General features: G+C 34.0%; 1 protein-coding gene across 3 annotated transcripts in view; it reads left to right on the top strand.

Annotated features, from left to right (window-relative positions):
* Positions 1-19,841, top strand: part of LOC149807601 (rho-associated protein kinase 2-like) — a 176,629-nt gene that overhangs the window by 97,668 nt on the left and 59,120 nt on the right. For all 3 annotated transcript variants that reach the window (XM_089968685.1, XM_089968666.1, XM_089968676.1), the window contains 7 exons: positions 144-304; positions 2,640-2,762; positions 5,679-5,740; positions 14,838-14,907; positions 16,440-16,543; positions 17,208-17,394; positions 19,209-19,302. In XM_089968685.1, coding sequence (XP_089824811.1) covers positions 144-304; positions 2,640-2,762; positions 5,679-5,740; positions 14,838-14,907; positions 16,440-16,543; positions 17,208-17,394; positions 19,209-19,302 — 801 coding nt within the window. The remainder of the gene's footprint in view (positions 1-143; positions 305-2,639; positions 2,763-5,678; positions 5,741-14,837; positions 14,908-16,439; positions 16,544-17,207; positions 17,395-19,208; positions 19,303-19,841) is intronic.

Raw genomic sequence — 19,841 nt, 5'->3', positions numbered from 1 at the left:
ATAGAGTCATATCTGCTTATCTCGTATGCAAAATATATCCATCCATTCTTGACATAATCTTTCAAAAGTTGTAAGAGATCTTTTTTGAGATAGTTATGAGACAGTAGAAGAACAGTGGTTGTAACATTTGTATGTGTTTTTAGAAATGCAGGCTAAACTGGACAGGGAGAAAAATGAGAAGCAGAACATAGAGGCAAGATTATTAGCAGCAGAGAAAAGCAAGAATGAGTTGTCTTTGGACCTGCAGCAGTACAAACATCAAGTAGCAGCCCTTCAGAATGAATATAGGATGGAGACAGAAAAGGTGAGATTATTTCCCAGTATGAAGAGAGGCATACATTTTCACAATCTACATGCATTAACAATTTCTGTTCTTAGCTAAATTTTGATGTGCATTACAATACAGTGTAAAAACAGGTCACTCAGACTTAACTTTGAACTTATAGAAAACTCCTTCAGAGCACAGTGATTGTTGAATGTTTTTCAATATTGTCAATATGTCTGCAAGACCATAACTCCAGGAGATTATCTATTGGTCTGTGTTAATAAATTTATGAGTGTATCAATATTCAGAAGGAAGTATTAATTCAAAGCCCATCAGTTTTTAACATGTAGTTTTGATACTTGACTGATGATACACTTTTTCTTGAAAATTGTTTTTGTTATCACCAGCAGTGGCAGAGTTAAGGATCAGTTGTGTTTTTTATATGTTACTTTTAGACTAAATAGTAAATAACATGGAAATGTCATTAACTTATTAAAACAAAAATAAAATGCACCAGCAAGAAGCATGTATTGTATTGCCAGTAATAGAACTGTCAATTTATGTATTTACCATCAAATCTGGTCATCATTACAAAAATAGAAAGCACTTTAAACATCTTCTCCAAAATCATTGAATAGAATTTGACAGAACCTTTAAATGACGTCTCAGAAATTGCTGAATAAAATATGATGAAGTTTTATTGAAAATATCCTTACATGAAGTCTTTTAAGATTTATAATTTAAAAAATGCCATTCTGACCTCAAATATGGTCATTATTACTAATAATAGAAAATCCTTAAAGAACTTTTTTCTTAAAAGCACTTATCATCCTAGGATCCAGTTTTACCAAAAGCATCCTAGTGTAGAGACTATTCATTTTCATACAAATGATGATCCACCATCAATTATACTGCTATCGCTAAAAACAAAAAGCCCTTTAACTCTTCATCACTAAGTATCTTTGCAGGCATAGAGCACTAAATACTAAGTAACTTTGGAGCTGTAAAGCAAAATGACGTGTGGATTTTGAAATAACATAACATGGCCAATTTTAAAGATATCGGGCTGATTAGGTATCAAAATAAAGGTTAAATGTCAAATTGTATGACTAATTCAATAAAATTTGTATATCTATTAAAATACAAGCGCAAACCGGTAACACAACAGGTAAAATGCACAAGCAATTATTTATTTACCTCATTGCATGAACAATGTCTTCAAAAACGTCATCTAAATCAAAGATTTGAAAATATTCCAGAGCTTTTCTGGAGCCATATAAATTTCCGGTGGGTCCAATTCTCCCAGAAAACTGAAATAAATTCCTTTGGTTCTTAGAGTTTCGTCCAGAACAAAAACAATTGGAGTTCACACTTCCTTTGATTCAAAACCATCAAAGTCCTCTTCATCGTCATCACTGTCACCCACAAGCACATTACATTGCCTCTTCAGATGTTTTCTCTCATTTTCAATTATTAGGTCACGACTGCTAAGTATTCTGATAATTCATAATCTGACACTTCATTCTCATCTTAACTTGAACTTTGCCATTTTGAATAGAAATTCACCATTTGGAAAACACACTCAGAAAGTGCCTTCTTTCCTTGAGAATTATGGTTGTATTCAAGCTTAACTCATAATATAATCCAGATGTAATATCTTCATTAAAAGAAGGAAGTTATTATAGGTATCCTGAGGTTTATGTTGTCTGGTACTATGACTGTAAAGAAGAACACTGCCCCAGAGCAGTAAAGCGGTCCATAGGGTTGACAGTCTTACTTCCCCATGACTGGAAAACCAGTCATAGTGATGAAAGAATTAAATGACTTGTCTAAAAACTGTTGAATAGAAGTTAACCAGACTTGATGGAAAGTATCCTAGCTTGAAGTCCTTGCAAATAGGATCTGATATACCAGTCTATTGTCAAATATTGCCTCTATTACTAAAACTAGAAAAACATTTTAACCACTTCATCAAGAAACAACCAGATTTTACCACATTTTGTACAGAAAAATACAATCAGTGATTGTTCTACAATCAAACATTTAGGAAACAGAATTTGACCAACTTTGGCACAAAGCATTCTGGCATAGGAACCTTTAAATATTGGACAAATGATTCTGATATGTCATCAAACATATAAAACTACAAAACCTGAGAATCTTTGAAATAATTGTTTTCATGAATACGTAGCCTAGAACATTGGAAACAATTTAAACATAAGCATCCTACTTACAGATTTCTTGTCAGCACCTCTTGCATTTGTCCATTATGCAGCTGCCAGCTAGGTCAGTTATTTCATATCCAATTTGTCTTCTTGATTTCTCTCTAGTTTCTTTTTAAACAATTACCTTTTTTGTCATTTTATTCTAACAGTCCAGAAATTTGGCCTTGCAAGTGGAGCAGGAAATCCAGAGGAGAAATCTGATGCAGGGAGATTTCAAGTCCCAGTCACAAGACCTTGTGAAGCAGAAGAACAGGGAAAAGCAACTGCAAAATGTAAGACACAGGCATCCATTGCTCTGAATTGTTCTTGTTGATTACAGAAGGATTGGTGGCCATGGCCATACAAATATTTTTGCCTGGCTTTGTACACAGAAAATTTATCAATGCGGCCAGAATGTGGAGGTTTAAATAATATTATATCCAGCTTTATTATCAATTTTCAGAATAGACCATTTTACACAGGGTCTGGTTTAGGGAGGTTTCACTTGTTTAATTTATGCACTTCTAATTTCTCTTTTCAATTTCCTGAAATTTGAGATACTTGCTAATAAGTCAAGTCAAACTGCAAACAACAATCCTAATCTGCCATCACATGAGGTGCCTGCAGATTAGGATCTGTGTTTGTTCTACTGATTACTCATTTTGTGATGGCAGATCTGGATGAGTGCAGTTTGCAGTTAATCTCATCTGATAAGTTGGTATATTCGATACATTACGTTGCATAAGTCTATATTGTATATCAGGGAATACCATTACAATGAAGTTTATTTCTGTTTATTAAAATATAGAATTGCTTGCAGAGCTGTTTAATGCTCTGTATTGACCGCAGAAAATAATAAATTCAAACATGATATAATGTAAAGTAGTATTTTCTTGGATTAAATGCATGGTAGGCATACAATAAATTGATATAATTTTAACTCCTCTGGCTGTAAAGCCAAGGGAGCTTATGGTATGATGCTGTGTATGTTGTGTGGCATCTGCCCATCCATCAACAACAGCTTGTTAGTACTCTGCAGTTCATATTTCTGATCCAATTTCAATCAAACTTGGAATAAGGGTTTATACCACGAAAACCTCAGACTTTGTAATGAATGTATGTTAAGGAGGTGATCTTGCATCTAGTGGTTAACCTTGTTATCACACTAAATGCCATATGTCTCATCTAGTTTTCGATCAGACTTGGAATATATGCTTACATCATTAAGATTTAGGATGAGTTTAAGAATGATTAAGAGCCATGGATACTACAGCAGTGACCTTTGATTTGTTTGGGTCAGCTTTTTTCAACTCTGGAGGCTAAATTTCTGATCTGATTTTGACTAGACTTGGAATATATTAGTAAGATCTTGGACAATTTTGATAATGATCCTAATCCACATGGCTGAGCTTGTTAATCTTTTGGAAGCCATATTTTGGATCAGATTTTGATAAAACTTGAAATATTGGCTTGTATCACCAAGATCTTGGATGCCCCCAGTGAACAAGATCTGCAGATTTTAATTAGGTAATCAAACACCAGATTGACTGACTTTACTGCTTTGGAGACCATATCTCTAATCTGGTCTTGAATAATACTGATAATGTGCAAGAACTATATGTATTAATAAGGTGAGCTTGCATCCGGTTGGTTGAGATTCATACTCGTTTGGAAACCATAATTCTGATTGGACTTTGGCCAATATGCTCAAGGTATATAATATTTTTTATTCCAAGATAGGTCTATGCATAATAATGAGGTGATCTTTCATATAAATGGCTGCGGTTATGACTTGATTAAAGTTTAATCATACTTGATTAAAAGGCTAATATTGTGAAGATAGAGGATGATTTTTATTATGAACGAGACCTATACATATGTTTATGAGGTAGTCATCTGATATAGAGGTCTTTTTAACAAGACTGTTAAGGATTTTGATCAAACTTGGTGAACAGGCCTGTGTTATAAAGATCTTGGTCAAGCATGATTATGAGAGAAATTCATGCATATTATTTGATGTGACCATGCATCTGAGTGACAACTTTTGTATAATATAGTGACAATATTTCTGACTAGATTTTGTGAAAGGTGTTAAATAGTCTTACATTATCAAAAGAGGGCTCCAAGTGGTCTAAAGCGCTCACCGTTATGGATCACTGCCATCTCACATCTGTCTGCGCCGGTTTGAGTCTCGGATTCAGCCAGTGTGGGTATGTGAGAAAGCTTGCCAGCAGCTTCTCATGGGTCGGTGGTTATTTCCGGGGTTTTCCCGGGTTCTTCCTCCACCATTAACACTGGCCGCCATGTATAACCTATTCTGTGCTGAAAAATGGTGTTAAACCCCACCACAACAACAACAAAATTATCAAGATTTTGAATGAGTTTGACTAGGAGCAGGATCAATACATTAATGAGGTAATCTGATTGTGCTTGTGACTGATTTCAATAAGAGCTTGCTCAACCATATGCGTATATTATCACTGTTAAATAGTAAGTGCATATTAATGTGATACGGTCCATCGGATTGGCTCAACTTGTCAGCGCTCTAGATCTAGAGACTATAAATCTTATCCAGTTTGAATAAAACTCAGTGAAATGGGTTTATCTATCAAGATCTTGGATGACTTTGATATTGAGCAAGATGCTTCTTATTAGTTATACCTTTATGTTTAGAACAAATTCTTATCAGTATATAGTAAAATGGGTCACACCAAGATGATGTACAGTTTGGGCAGGTTGTGTTCTTACAATACTGCATGAACCTGCTTAGTGAAATGTTCAACTGCAAAGTTACATAAGACACATGAGTGATAACACGTGAACCACATGGGCCTCTTGTTTGATTGATGATACTGTTTTTTCCCTCTGTACTTCTTGGACAACAAGTCTTTATATTTGCAAAGGATACCTAACTTGGCATTTTACCAGTAAGTATTCTCAAACACATCATTTTAACAAATTGATGTTGATGATTTCAGATGACTCCTATTCGTCTTGATAATGTTCAGATTCATAGAAAGATAATTAATTTTACAACAAAAGGGTTCTTTATAAATGTTAATTGTATGCTCAGTTATATTCCCTGCCTTGAAGCCTCACTGTAATGTGTATGGCTTTACTGTTGATGGTTTTTATTGCAGTATCTTATTGTAATATTATTCTTATTGATGATGATAGCTAATGACTTTTTTAATCTTATTCTCTTGCAGGAGATTCAAGACTTAAAGCATGACAAATATAATGTGGAAGAGGAGCTGCGGAAATTGAGGGAGTACGTTTTTTGTCAAAACTTTTCCTTTCATTTTATTGGTAAAGTGTAGCCTACCATGTGCTCAGTTATGGTCAAGTTTGGTTTACCTTTCCCTATATTACATTATTAAAGGTCACAGGCCATACTCTGAAATTTTTCTTTTTACATCAGCTTTGCATTACTTGATTAAAAGTAGTTATACTTTCACAAAAGGAATAAAAAAATTATAAAGTGTAAAGAAGAAATAATAATTTAACTACTTGAAAAAGAAGCATAGAAGTCTTTTTTTTTCCCCTTAGCTATGATTTCCCACCTACAGAGGATGCCAGCCGGAAATGATGTATATTTATCACCACAATGCGAAGTACATGCTTCTTGTTGCTGAAAAATAAAACACTAAAAACAATGGATAGGGAACATTTAGATGAAACTATTGAAAACAAATTTACTGTTCAGCTTTGTATCGATGAGTGTGCATGATGCACTAGAATGTGTCGCTTTGAAAACTGTTACATTGTTTCAGTTTATTTTCAAAATTACCCGTTAATACAGGTAAAAAGGAATCAGCGCTGGCCCCCCTATGTCAGCTGACTTTGTAAACTAAAAAACGCACACTTGAAAGAGTCCAAAGGAACCAACGTTGGCTTCCTGTGTTGGCTGACTTCATTAAAAATTATTGGTACACTTAAAAGAATTCAAAGTCAGTTTTGGGAGTTGGCTTGCTTTGTAATAGAATAACTTTGTATCTGATATCCTGTCGGTAAGTTTAAGCAATGAGTTTATTGCTCTCTGCCAGTTGTGTTTATTCATCACCCGGCTTCGATTTCTTTGCCATATGTAATCATAATGGATACAAATGGGCATTGATGTTTACAGGGTAAATAGTATACACAGCAATAACTTGCTTTAATAATACTTTTGTAATCCATGGAAGCGAAAAGATTATCATTTGCACTCACAGTGAATGTATTTTCAAATAATGAGTTTTATTTGCGAGGTACCGTCGTATAGTTAATATGGATTAAATTGGTCAATGTGCACCTTATACCCCAAAACAAAACATATAACGGTTGATATTCCCATCTTGTTTGCAATTTTGTTATATGACATAACCAATACACACTACAGTAAGGTTGCATACGCCAGCTGGCATCTGCTACATATACAGAGTTCATGGATATATTTTTTCTTTAATAAATTTTGCATGATGAATAAAAAAAAGGAATAAATGATAACAATGCAAGGTTTTATTGTTGGGGGGCGGGGGGGGGGAGGGGCAAAATATTAACACAAAATTATTTTGTTTCTTAAGTCTTGGGACATGTAACCTTGATTTAAAAATGTTTCATTATAAGTTCTGGGAGAGGAAAACAAATAATAATTTTATATTGTTCCAATATATACAGTAAATAAATATATATATATATATATATATATATATATATATATATATATATATATATATATATATATATATATATACGCATGTGTACATATAACACCAATTGAGTAACATTATTTTTTGGTGATGTGTGCTTAGTTGTGAGGGAATATGGGCTCGTGTGCAGGCAAGGCGATGGGTGCCATTTACCCATGGACCTGGGTTTGAATCTCCATGGAGTATGAATTAAAAATTCTCTAACCTGTATGATAGTATTATTTTTGTATTAAAATGTGTTTGTGAGTTGTGTGTGTGATTAATTATGTACACTTGTGCACTCATAAATGATTAACATCCAAGAGGTACACCTCATATTTCTTTTTTAAAAATCCTTTTGAGTTCATAATGGTTATAATAATGCTAAATAAAGAGTTTGATCAAAGTCTACACTCTGCATGTTCAGAAAGTATTATGATTATTTTAAACATTAATATTTTACATCTGCAGTAACATTACTATAATCTTTATTTGATATATTTTACTTGTGCTCTTTCTATTCCTCTTCTCATATGCACCATGGAGCTTTCTATGGGATTTAGGAGGTCCATACTTCTTGGGTGACTGAAAGGAATTTGTCTTGGGAAAATATTAGTCACTACTGTCTTTAACAAATTCAATTTCATTTGTACACCAATGGATTTCATCACCAAAGGAGGATGTACAAAGCAACTGTCCTTAAAATGCCATATGCACAAGCGGGGTGTTGCTGTTGGCATAAATGGTACAATTTACGCATTCCTCTTCCTATTTGATCCTACAGCTTCAGTCCACTTTTGTTCTGGTAAACAGGGTCAAAAGACAACCCTTTTGTCAGATCATAGCACTTTTGGTTTTATCCATATGCAACACAGTGCACCATATTTGTTGTACAAAAGCATGATTGTAAGATATATCACATACATTTCCATGGGGAAATTAAAGACACGAATGGCTACATTGAATAGAAGGGATAAATATATGTCATATCCATTTTTGGCATGCAGAAACTACCAATTGTTTGTGAAGATTTGCAAATAATTTTTTTCACTAAAAAGCCAGATTTTAATTAAACATTTATATGGTGTACGTACATAACAAATGCATTTTTCTATGACAAATATAATATTACACATTTGTACATGTGGCCAGTGACCTTTAAAGAAGACCTTTAATTGAAAGGCAGTCTAAGTTGAACTTGTTTTGCAACGATTGTTTATAGTAATGGTTTGATTTAGATGTGCCATATAGCATGCATTTGATTTCCAAAATATCATTCTGGATGGAACTACTAATGAATCTTAATGGTAGCCTCATGTTTGTTATTAAAATTGTTTGCTTTCTGATAAACATCTTGAAAAATTGTGGCTCTGGATAAAAGATTAGACACAAAAAGGATGAAAAATTATTAATTTAAATGTGGAATCCTTATGAGACGAGATATCAGTATATACCTATGTAACAATGAAATTAACCAATCTGTTGTTGATATTATACTGACAGTCTTGTTGTCATTTTTGAAATCATTCCTAAGAACTAGATGAGAGTTATTGTAGTACACCAGGCATTGGCTTTCGTGCATATAAAAGCATATACCGCCATTCATTTCTCCTAGGTTCAAGGTAATAGTATAAATTGGCTTTCATGGCACCTACCTCCATTGTTATATCAACATGGGGAGTCACTAAAAGAAATGATGTCTGTTTGAAAATGTTATTGCAACTCTTCCTGAACAGAAAGTCATATTGATGTGAAGCTTTCACCAAAAGACTTCTTATGATGCCCCATTGGTCTTGAATGAAAATAGTGTTGATCTAACTTCCACTATCATCATCATAATGTGGCCATCTTGAAAATCATCACTACTCCTTTTATTAAAAGACTTCGTATGATGTCTAGTTGTTCCTAATTGAAAATGGTGCCAATCCGATTTCCTATATGGCCACCACACTGAACATCTTGAATATTCTTTTAACTACAGCTCCTGCATGTAAAGTCATATTGACTTGGTGTTTTAACCAGAGGAGTTCTTATGATGTCTCATTTTTCCAAAATGAAAATGTTGTTATCTAATGTCTAATATGGCTGTCACAGTTGCCCACCTGAAAATCTTATCACTACTTCTTGTGAAGGAGTTCTTGTATGGTGTTTTCACTAAAAGACTTATAAAGTTTTCTTGAACTTTTATTAAAATGCTGCTGATCTCGTATCCAATCTGTGGCCATCTTGAAAATCTTGATTTTGCTGCTGCTCTTAAATGGGAAGTCATTTTGGCGTTTTCATCAGAGGGGGTCTATTGATATCTATTTTTTCTTCAAGAAGAATGTCTTCATTCTCAATATTGCCACCATGGTGGTTATCTTGAGAATATTGTTATCTTGACTCCTCAAATGAACATCAACATGGCATTTTCAAGGTAGACTTGTGATACCTATTGTATCCTTAATGAAAAAGGTGACAGTCTTACATCCAATATGGTTGCCATGATGGCTTCCCCAAAACTCTTTTTGTCACCACTCCCTCTAAATGAATGATATTTATGACATTGGCTTTTCACCAGAACACTAGTTAATAATGTCAACTTTGTCCTAAATGAAAATGGAACAAAACTGACATCCAGTATGTCTGCCACTGCAGCAAATCTGAGAATCTTGTTATCGTTGAAAAGTACCATAGATGGTTTCAACACTCAACAGATAAAAGGAAGAAATGGTCTTATCTTTGATTTCTGTAAATTCATTTCACCCAGTAGAGCACAACTCGTTTCAAGAGACTTTTGTTTTTGTCTCCATACTTTTGGATTAAACAAAAGAGGACGAAGCTTTATGATGTGTGACTATTTTCAATAAGACTAGTACTAAGTGGCATTTGGCTTGTGCAAGGCTGTAAAGGCAACAGGTGGCATTTGGCTTGTGCAAGGCTGTAAAGGCAACAGGTGGCATTTGGCTTGTGCAAGGCTCTAAAGGCAACAGGTGGCATTTGGCTTGTGCAAGGCTGTAAAGGTAACAGGTGACATTTGGCTTGTGCAAGGCTGTAAATGGCAGTAGGTGGATTTGGCTTGTGCATGGCTGCAAATGGCAACAAGTGTCATTTGGCTTGTGCAAGGCTGTAAAGGTAACAGGTGGCATTTGGCTTGTGCAAGGCTGTAAATGGCAGTAGTTGGATTTGGCTTGTGCATGGCTGCAAATGGCAACAAGTGTCATTTGGCTTGTGCAAGGCTGTAAATGGCAATAGGTGGCAGGGATCGTCCTGGGCTTCGCCAATGTCGCAAATTGCGATTTTTTTTCCTTATTGGCGACAAAAATATCCCATCTGGCGATTTTTTTGGCGACAGACTTTTTGGTTATTTAATTTGCACATACAATGATAGATTTGGACTGGATAAATTAAAAGGGGGAACGAAAGGAAGCCACAAACTTGACTAAGCAATGCATTGGAATCAATCTGTTACACAAACAATCCTTTGTTCGTATTGACAACCCCATCTTTACAGTGCATTGTTACATCATAATCTGCTTATGCTGACATCTGGGCTAAGTACTGTATGCTGTGATACAGTCAATCATGCTACCGAACTATACCTACAACTGACCGACTTCTGAAGACGTGAATAGATACAATTAATTGAATGGCTAAATCTTGTTGGTTTTTTTTTTCTTTCTTTTCTTTACATATACCAGTACAATAGTTTTGCTGAACCTTCATAGAAAACTGATAACCTTTGAAGTACCGACTACTGTGTATAAATACAAAGCAAATGGAAAAAATCTCAATCACAATTATGTCTATCGCCAGTGCAGCATTTTACTCATTGATCTTTTCCTTTTGCCATCAATCCGTGTTAGGCTGCTAAGACTTAAACTCCGAAACAAGAAATAGCACAAGAAAACAACAACCAGTTTTGCATAATTAATAATAATTATTTATTTCTCAAAATACAAGAGTGAAAGAATCTCTAAATTGGGTGTGAATTTATGTTTATATATACGGTCCAATAATGCCAGGTGTTGATTCATGTAAGTTTCATTCGTGGGAATGGAGATCCTCTTTTGTTTGTCGAGAAAATTTATACAGCATTCAGTGATCATTCTTGGGATTTAGGAAGCAATTCACTACAAGCTTTGTGAAGCTAGCCATGGGGGGGGGGCTGCTGATAGACTACTAGTGTCACCTGTCAGTGCTGTGGACTGTGAACGTGGATTCAGTGAGATGAACCTCATAAAAACTGACATCATAAATAAACTCTGCATCTCATCTCTCGAGAATTTCATGAGAATCAGCATGTACAGATGTGAAAAATTAGACTTTGAAACTGCATTCAACAAGTGGGCAGCCCTAAAATTGCGACGGATCTTCATGTAACACTGTAACATTTTGTTAATCCTTGTTGTAATTAAAGAATTAACAAACCCATCTTTTGTAATTTTCATTGCCTGTTACATTAATAGACTAAATTAACACTTGGAAAAATGTACACTACTTGTTCTGGCGACACTTTTTGAAAATTGGCGACAAAACATTGAGGTTGGCGATTTTTTTGGCGACAGCTTTTTAAAAGCCAGAACCATCCCTGAGGTGGCATTTGGTTTGTTCAAGGCTAGCAGTCCTACTGTACAGGCTGCCAGTAAATGGCAACAGGTGGCATTTGGTATGCAAGGCTGTAAATTGCAGCAACTGGCATTTGGCTTGTGCAAGGCTATAAATGGCAATATGTGGCATTTGGCTTGTTCAAGGCTAGCATTCCTACTGTACTGGCTGCCTGTAAATGGCAACGGGTGGCATTTGGCTTGTTCGAGGCTAGCAGTCCTACAGTACAGGCTGCCAATAAAAGACAGCAGGTGGCATTAGGCTTGGGCAAGGCTAACAGTCGTACTTGGGGATCTCACACTTGAGAAAATTTGGAATAGGTCCAGAGATATAACACCTTTGTTCCTGACTGAGAAGAACACTTTAATTTTGCAAATAATTATTTAAAAAATCGGGGAAAAACATTAAATTTTAAGCTATTACTTGAATGCAGAAGATATTAAATTGAGTCATAATTGAATTGATTGCAAGTTCTTTCAGAAATTTTGAGAGGTTGTGGAACTCATCAGTCAGTTGAGATAAAATTGTCATGTGGATCATTTGGGTGCTTGCCCAAATCATATGTGTAGTCAATCTAAGCACTCAGATGAGTGGATTGGTCAAGTAGACTGATTACTTTGTAATCATCTCCATATTTGCCCAGAACCTCTTTGGATATATAATGTTAGGAAAAGGATATTATGTTAAATCTTTGTTTTGTTTTTTGTGAGTCCTTACTGGGAACACAGTGTTAAAACATTATTTATAATATTAACCTTAACCCCCCCAACCCCCAGCTGTTCTTTGCAATGAATTTTCAATGTACACCATATTAAATATGAAGAAATCTACAGACTGCTAGGGCTATTTTCAATGCCGAGTCCCATAAGAAATCTACAGACTGCTAGGGCTATTTTCAATGCCAAGTCCCATGCTCCGGACATACTTGTCAGTAATTGCATTCAGTATACGGTCCATAGTAAGATTACATTAGATTAGTAGAAATATCATTTTTAAGGGCTTTTTGTCAAAATTTAAAACAACTGCTTCTCTTCATAGAAACATGTTGTTAAGACGAGTAAAGTTAACACTTATCTCTTGTGAATTTTAATTACTAGTTTCTAGTGATACAGCCTTTGGATTGATATATGGTGATATATCTAATTCAGATGTTTTTGGAGAGTCTAAATAGCAATAGATTTTGATGTAAAAAAAGGCACGTTTTTGAAGCCAAAATTTGTTGATTTCCTTCAGTAAATGTTGTAAGTAAAGATTGGAGAAAACCAGTTTTGTACAGGAAAGAATCTACAAATGACCTGGAAATTTATGTTTCAACAAGTAGGCGATGGCTGCCTGCTGTACAGGCTGTCAGTGAATGGCACTAGGTAGCATTAGGTTTGTGCAAGGCTGAAAGTCAGACAGTATGGACTGCCAGCAAATGGCTGTAGAAGGTATTAGGTTTGAGCAAAGTTCACATTTCTGTTGTACTGGCTGACAGTAAACGGCACTAGGTGGCGTTAGGTTTGTGCAAGGCTGAAAGTCTTGCAGTATGGACTGCCAGCAAATGACACTCGGTGGCATTAGGCTTATGTAAGGCTATCTGCAGGTGGCAAAAACTAGCATTTGAGAAAGGTAATTTGTCATGAAAAAAATTCAAATTATTTTTTCACCTGCTGAAAAATCTTACCAATAGATATGTAAACAGAGGCTTGGAGAATCTAGGTACACTTCTTCCTTGTTATAGTGCACCCTGATAACTTGGTTTTCTGCTTATAACACAGGGGTAAGTGTTGATCCCATTTTGTCTTGTAAAAAATACCCCAACAATTGGCCCATATTTGCTGAATGTGAATAAAATCACGTATATCACTCATTTTATCATCAAGTTGTATCACTCATTTTATCATCAAGTTGTATCATTCATTTTATCATCAAGTTGTATCACTCATTTTATCATCAAGTTGTATCATTCATTTTATCATCAAGTTGTATCATTCATTTTATCATCAAGTTGTATCATTCATTTTATCATCAAGTTGTATCATTCATTTTATCATCAAGTTGTATCATTCATTTTATCATCAAGTTGTATCATTCATTTTATCATCAAGTTGTATCATTCATTTTATCATCAAGTTGTATCACTCATTTTATCATCAAGTTGTATCATTCATTTTATCATCAAGTTGTATCACTCATTTTATCATCAAGTTGTATCACTCATTTTATCATCAAGTTGTATCATTCATTTTATCATCAAGTTGTATCATTCATTTTATCATCAAGTTGTATCATTCATTTTATCATCAAGTTGTATCATTCATTTTATCATCAAGTTGTATCACTCATTTTATCATCAAGTTGTATCATTCATTTTATGATCAAAAACAGCAGTTAATGTCCTTAAATTTGAATCAAAATCATTACATTTGTAACTTGTAATAAGTGTCATATTTATTGTTAAATTTTCGTTAAAAATATTCTCATTACACTGTAAGGAACAATATACAATTAAAATATAAATCAATTGAAATGTGTAAATTACTGGTGGCAGTACCTTAAGAAATAAATACAGTACCAATGAAATAAATGAATTTAATGTTTCAGTTTTTTTAAATATTTGGTTTCACTGCAATCATCGTAAATGTGATGTGTTGTCACGTATTCAAATGTGAAAATCATGACAGCATGACTGAGCATTTCCATGAGAATCTGATTAAGTATTGTCTGCGTTTTGATGTCTGAATTGCAAAATGTTCATTGCATTGTTACAATTGTTAGTAATTGACCTACATGGTAGAATCACATCAATTAGTCATTTGTATCAAATGAAGTAAAGGGGACAAAATGCAAATAGTTAAACAGTAAGTAAAGCCTCATTGTTTATCAGCTGGCATCATGGTTATGCATTAAGTCGGTTTATTTCATTTGACTGTCAAATAATGAGAACACTAAGTATGTGTAACATTAAAGTATCTTATTTTAATCAGTGCTTTATCATACTCATTTGCAAGTGTGATCAATGCTAATAACAGTTGTGGGGCAATCCCTTTAGCATCAGCAAGAGGGTGGCATTGATTTTATCAAGACATTTGTTTTAAAGCTGTAGAATTAATGAATACATCTTATTTTCAGAGACCTGTCTGTGATGGACCTTCAGATGAAGGAACTGCAGGATCAGCTTGAAGCTGAACAGTACTTTTCGGTAAGTTACACAGAAAAACTCATTTAACAGTACTTTTCGGTACGTTACACAGAAAAACTCATTTAACAGTACTTTTCGGTACGTTACACAGAAAAACTCATTTAACAGTACTTTTCGGTAAGTTACACAGAAAAACTCATTTAACAGTACTTTTTGGCACATTACACAGAAAAACTCATTTAACAGTACTTTTCGGTAAGTTACACAGAAAAACTCATTTCACAGTACTTTTTGGCACGTTACACAGAAAAACTAATTTAACAGTACTTTTTGGTAAGTTACACACTCATTTAACAGTACTTTTCGGTAAGTTACGCAGAAAAACTCATTTAACGGTACTTTTCGGTAAGTTACACAGAAAACTCATTTAACAGTACTTTTCAGTAAGTTACACAGAAAAACTCATTTAACAGTACTTTTTGGTAAGTTACACAGAAAAACTCATTTAACAGTACTTTTCGTTAAGTTACACAGAAAAACTCATTTAACAGTACTTTTTGGTAAGTTACACAGAAAAACTCATTTTACAGTACTTTTTGGTAAGTTACACAGAAAAACTCATTTAACAGTACTTTTCGGCACGTTACACAGAGAAAAACTCATTTAACAGTACTTTTCAGTTAGTTACTCAGAAAAACTCATTTAACAGTTCTTTTCGGTAAGTTACACAGAAAAACTCATTGTAATGGTTGGGTTTACAAAAAGTTACTTGACGATTACTTGGAAGATCATTCCAAAACAAATTCTGATATTGGAACTTCATGGTTAAAAATCAATGTTTCACCAACATTTCTTTTTTGTTTTTCTGTCAAGAAAACATAAGTGACATTCTAGAGGTACTGAAAGTCTAAACGAGGTCCCACTAATGACTTAAATATGTTCTAAGTCTGAAATCTTAAAAATTATGTTAAATTCCCAATTTTAGTTCTTTGCTTTGATATTTTTTCTTCAAATATCAAATTTCCACTCCTGCCTTTAAAAGTTCTGCTTCCCTTTACATGAATTGGATATCTTTAATATTTGCTAGAATAATAGTTACATTTAAAACTTGCAATATTCAGTTGTGGTGGTCATTAACAAGTTTTATTAAACACCATACTTCAGGAGTAAACAAAATAAATATGCATTTTGATACGTTTTATGGCAACTTTCAAAAAGTTGTTGAATATGAATATTTTATTCTGATGTTTGATCGACACAACTTTTTCATCTTTAAAAGTTCTGCTTCCCTTTCTGGCATGCTTGGAAAAGTTTTTTTTTATCAGTTTGGGATAATTTAAAAAAATATAGTATCAAGAAAATATTTATAAAACTATTTGGGATTTAAAGGTGCACTTTATCTCACCTTTGTCAGCAGAATCCCCCAAAGTGTGTTATTCTTCAGACTTTTCTGGCAGGAAAAGGCGTTTTCCCAGTGTTATCAAAAACAAGTTGAATTTTTTAATTTTTTTTTAAGGTTTTTGAAGCTTGTATAATAATGCTTTTGGTGAGCAAGATTTGGTGTTCCATGGAAACCTTGTTCTTTATTTCAGTCTCTGTACAGAACACAGGTGAAAGAACTTAAGGAGGAGGTGGAAGAGAAAAGTAAACTTACCCAAGACTATATTGTTGACATACAGGTCCTGGAACAGGAAAAGTATGTTACAATATTACTATTGAGGCAACTTTTTGAGTTTCCAGATAAATTTACAATATGTACAGTGTTCTCTTACTGAAGTACAGTGTTCTCTTACTGAAATACTGTGTTCTCTCACTACAAGGCCTCTGTGTATGCTGCTGAATCATTTCGTTTCACCCCTAATAATAACATGGATATTTCACTAAAAAAAACTTAAAATTTCTAGCTATATTGAAAATCAAAATCACACACAATAAAAGCAAATGTACATTTTTCACACAGTATAATGTAATTACAGCATGTAATAGATACAAGACTCAATGAAATAGGGATACTATTAGTGGTACTAGTAATATATAGATTACACTTTCTATGCTTAGATTATGCCTTCTTGACAGTTGTATTAGCAAAAGTTGTGATTGTTCCTATCTTGGTGTTGGCATGTATGTGACTCTTTCACATTCTTTTTGCAAATTCTCAGTGGAAACATAATTTAATATAGTATAGTTTTATAATAGCATTGTAATATCCTCATTGTATGACTGAGGAGGGATCAGTTGAAAATGATTTACATCTCTCTTAAACTTAATTTCGACTAACATGCACCCATTTCTCTATGTAATTACTTTTGGAAATTATTTTAAATATTTTCATCACTTGGCATTTATTTTTTCCTTTTCAGGGAATCTATAGGTACACAGCTGCAGATAGCCCTCCAAAGGGCTGATTCAGAACAGCTGGCTCGATCAATTGCTGAGGAGCAACTATCAGATGTGGAGAAGGAGAAAACCATGCTGGAACTAGAGATAAAAGAACTTATGTCTCGGCACAAGAGTGACCTCACCAAGAAAGACAATACAATTCAGATGGTACCACTATTAACATCATTTGTAATTACTATAAAGTAGTTTATCAGGGGAAATCGAATCAGTCTCCAGATGGCTTGTTTGAACCATAGGTCTCATTGTGAAATATATTTAGTTGTCCTTGTCTGTTATATTTCACATCAAATCACCTGGAAGGCAAAGTACAATTAGTCTTGCATTAGAAATGGGTACCAACTGACTCTCATTGAATCCATTACTGTTCAATCTGAAATAGTGATACTTGCATATATTTTAGTTATTATACTTGTGTTTCCAAGTGCAAAACATTATGCTTTAAAGTTTTACTGTGAACAATACAAACGTGAAACTCCAGGAAGCAAACGAAACTTGAACCTACTGTGAGGTGAATGGATTTATCAGATATTTTACATGAAACACACTGGGATGAACTGATTTGCCTTAGCTGGTTTTAGTCACTTATTTTCAGGAATAGTGCTTATTTTTGAGGTTATTGTTTAATGCTCATAAATAATTTATTTATCAGATTTTCACATTCACAATAAAAAATTGGGGATATTGTTTAAAGTATGATGAGAGTTTTGTGTATTTCAATATTATTTACTTGCAGAGCCAGATAATCATCAGTTGATGGTGAAAATTTTTTAAAAAGTTTGACCTCCAGCTTAATTCTCCCTAATTTCCCATTTCTTTGAATTATTTAGAAACTTAGTAAAATTTGAAAATTGAGATCCCTGAATAATGAGCTTTAATTTAAATTCTTAACTTTTTCTGAAATTGTGGTCAGTGTGTCATGGATATGAGAAAATCTTGCTATTGTGAATATAAAGTAAAAAAATCATTAGGTTCTTGGTTATTTCAAATTGCCGGATGTCAGTAATGATGTTGATTTGGGCAGTGTGGAACAGAATGAGTCATCTACTCAAAGGTTGAAGAAAATCAGGAAATTTCCATAAAGTTCTTGAGTCAGTCACAGGAGAAATAAAAATTAAATGGGGGCACAGTTTTAGGATTGATGACAACTGGCTTCCAGATTTTAGAGGCTGGTTTGAGCTCAAAGTATAGAAATCAGTTAGTACACGTGCACTTTCTAGCTCCAGAAAAAATGATGAGTGAATATTGTGGTGGTAATGCCTTGTATGTAAATTGTATTGTAATTTTATTTCTTTTATTAGTTTATTGTGATGAATGGTTTCAGCTTTGTTGGTTTCATCTATAGTTGGGTCTAAACATGAATATTTTTGTATTAGTTTCAGGACCTTTCTTGTCACAAATAACTGCAACTAAAAATCATTATGCATTGGCAAAATAGGACAAGATACATGTAACATCCCATTTAATGGAACTTAATTTACATATATTTTTTTGGCATATAGAAAAATGCAATTTATTTACTTACACACCTACCAGATTTCAAACTTATGTTCTTATCTCACCACTACAATTTGTTGGCATAAACAGAATATTCATGCAGAACATCAAAGTTGAAGAAACCAATAAATCCTAGTTAAGTATTCTTTGAGAGTGCATACCCAATCATAACATACAAACACCCTCCGGGCCTCCCTGCAAAGAGCATGCCTTCCGCTCCAGCAGTAAGTGACATGTTCTTAGACTTTGCCACCAAGTCTTACACCTAAGGGAAGATTACTCTACCTGACTGCCACAGGTTAGAAAAAACTTTTAGCTCCCTTTAGTTAAAAGTAGTATCTGGGAGGGCTGGATTTGCGAGGTAGTAGTATTTCTCTGAAGGTGTTATGATTAGGTAAGTATTCTTGAAGAAACCTGTTTTACTAGGAGAAATTGGTGATTTTATTAATGTTCATGTTCCATTTCAGCTAGAGGAATCAAAGAGAGAGTTTGGCAAGAAAATGGAGCAAGATCAGATAGATAAGGATGACCTCAATAACAGGATGAAGAAACTCTCAGAAGGTTTGTACTCTGTTGTACATTATTCTTACAGAACTGTAAATCATAATTTAGGTATTTCATGTTCTGAGAATTTGTGTGAATACAGTAAATCCATCAAATTGATAAAAGACTATTTTTGTCAGTGGCAATATGCATGTTATGTAATCACTAGTGTTTTTAAAAAAAAACATCCGTAAACCCCCCACCATAAAATGATGTGCTGATAAGGTGAAGTTTCTATGTAGTAAGAACAGAACCAGGGGAAATTTTAGTTTCATATCTGACTTGTTGCAGAGTGTGTGTGTGTGTGTGTGTATATATATATATATATATATATATATATATATATATATATATATATGGTTATGAGGTGGAGATGTAAAAGTTTCAAAGTTATGATGTCCTAGTGGGATAGGTATGAACCTCAGGGCCAGTATCATTTGAATGTGTATATGTTTTTTCTTGTTCAGTAAGTGTATATATGGTTGTAGGGAGGAGATCTATAGAGTGAAAAGGTTGTGACCCAAGGGCCAAAGTGGTATCACTGGTGTGTGATTCCT

The sequence above is a fragment of the Sinohyriopsis cumingii genome, chromosome 1 (genome assembly GCF_028554795.1).
Source record: "Sinohyriopsis cumingii isolate HCF-2022 chromosome 1, ASM2855479v2, whole genome shotgun sequence".
Classification (NCBI taxonomy): domain Eukaryota; kingdom Metazoa; phylum Mollusca; class Bivalvia; order Unionida; family Unionidae; genus Sinohyriopsis; species Sinohyriopsis cumingii.
This window is presented reverse-complemented; position numbering and strand designations above follow the sequence as displayed.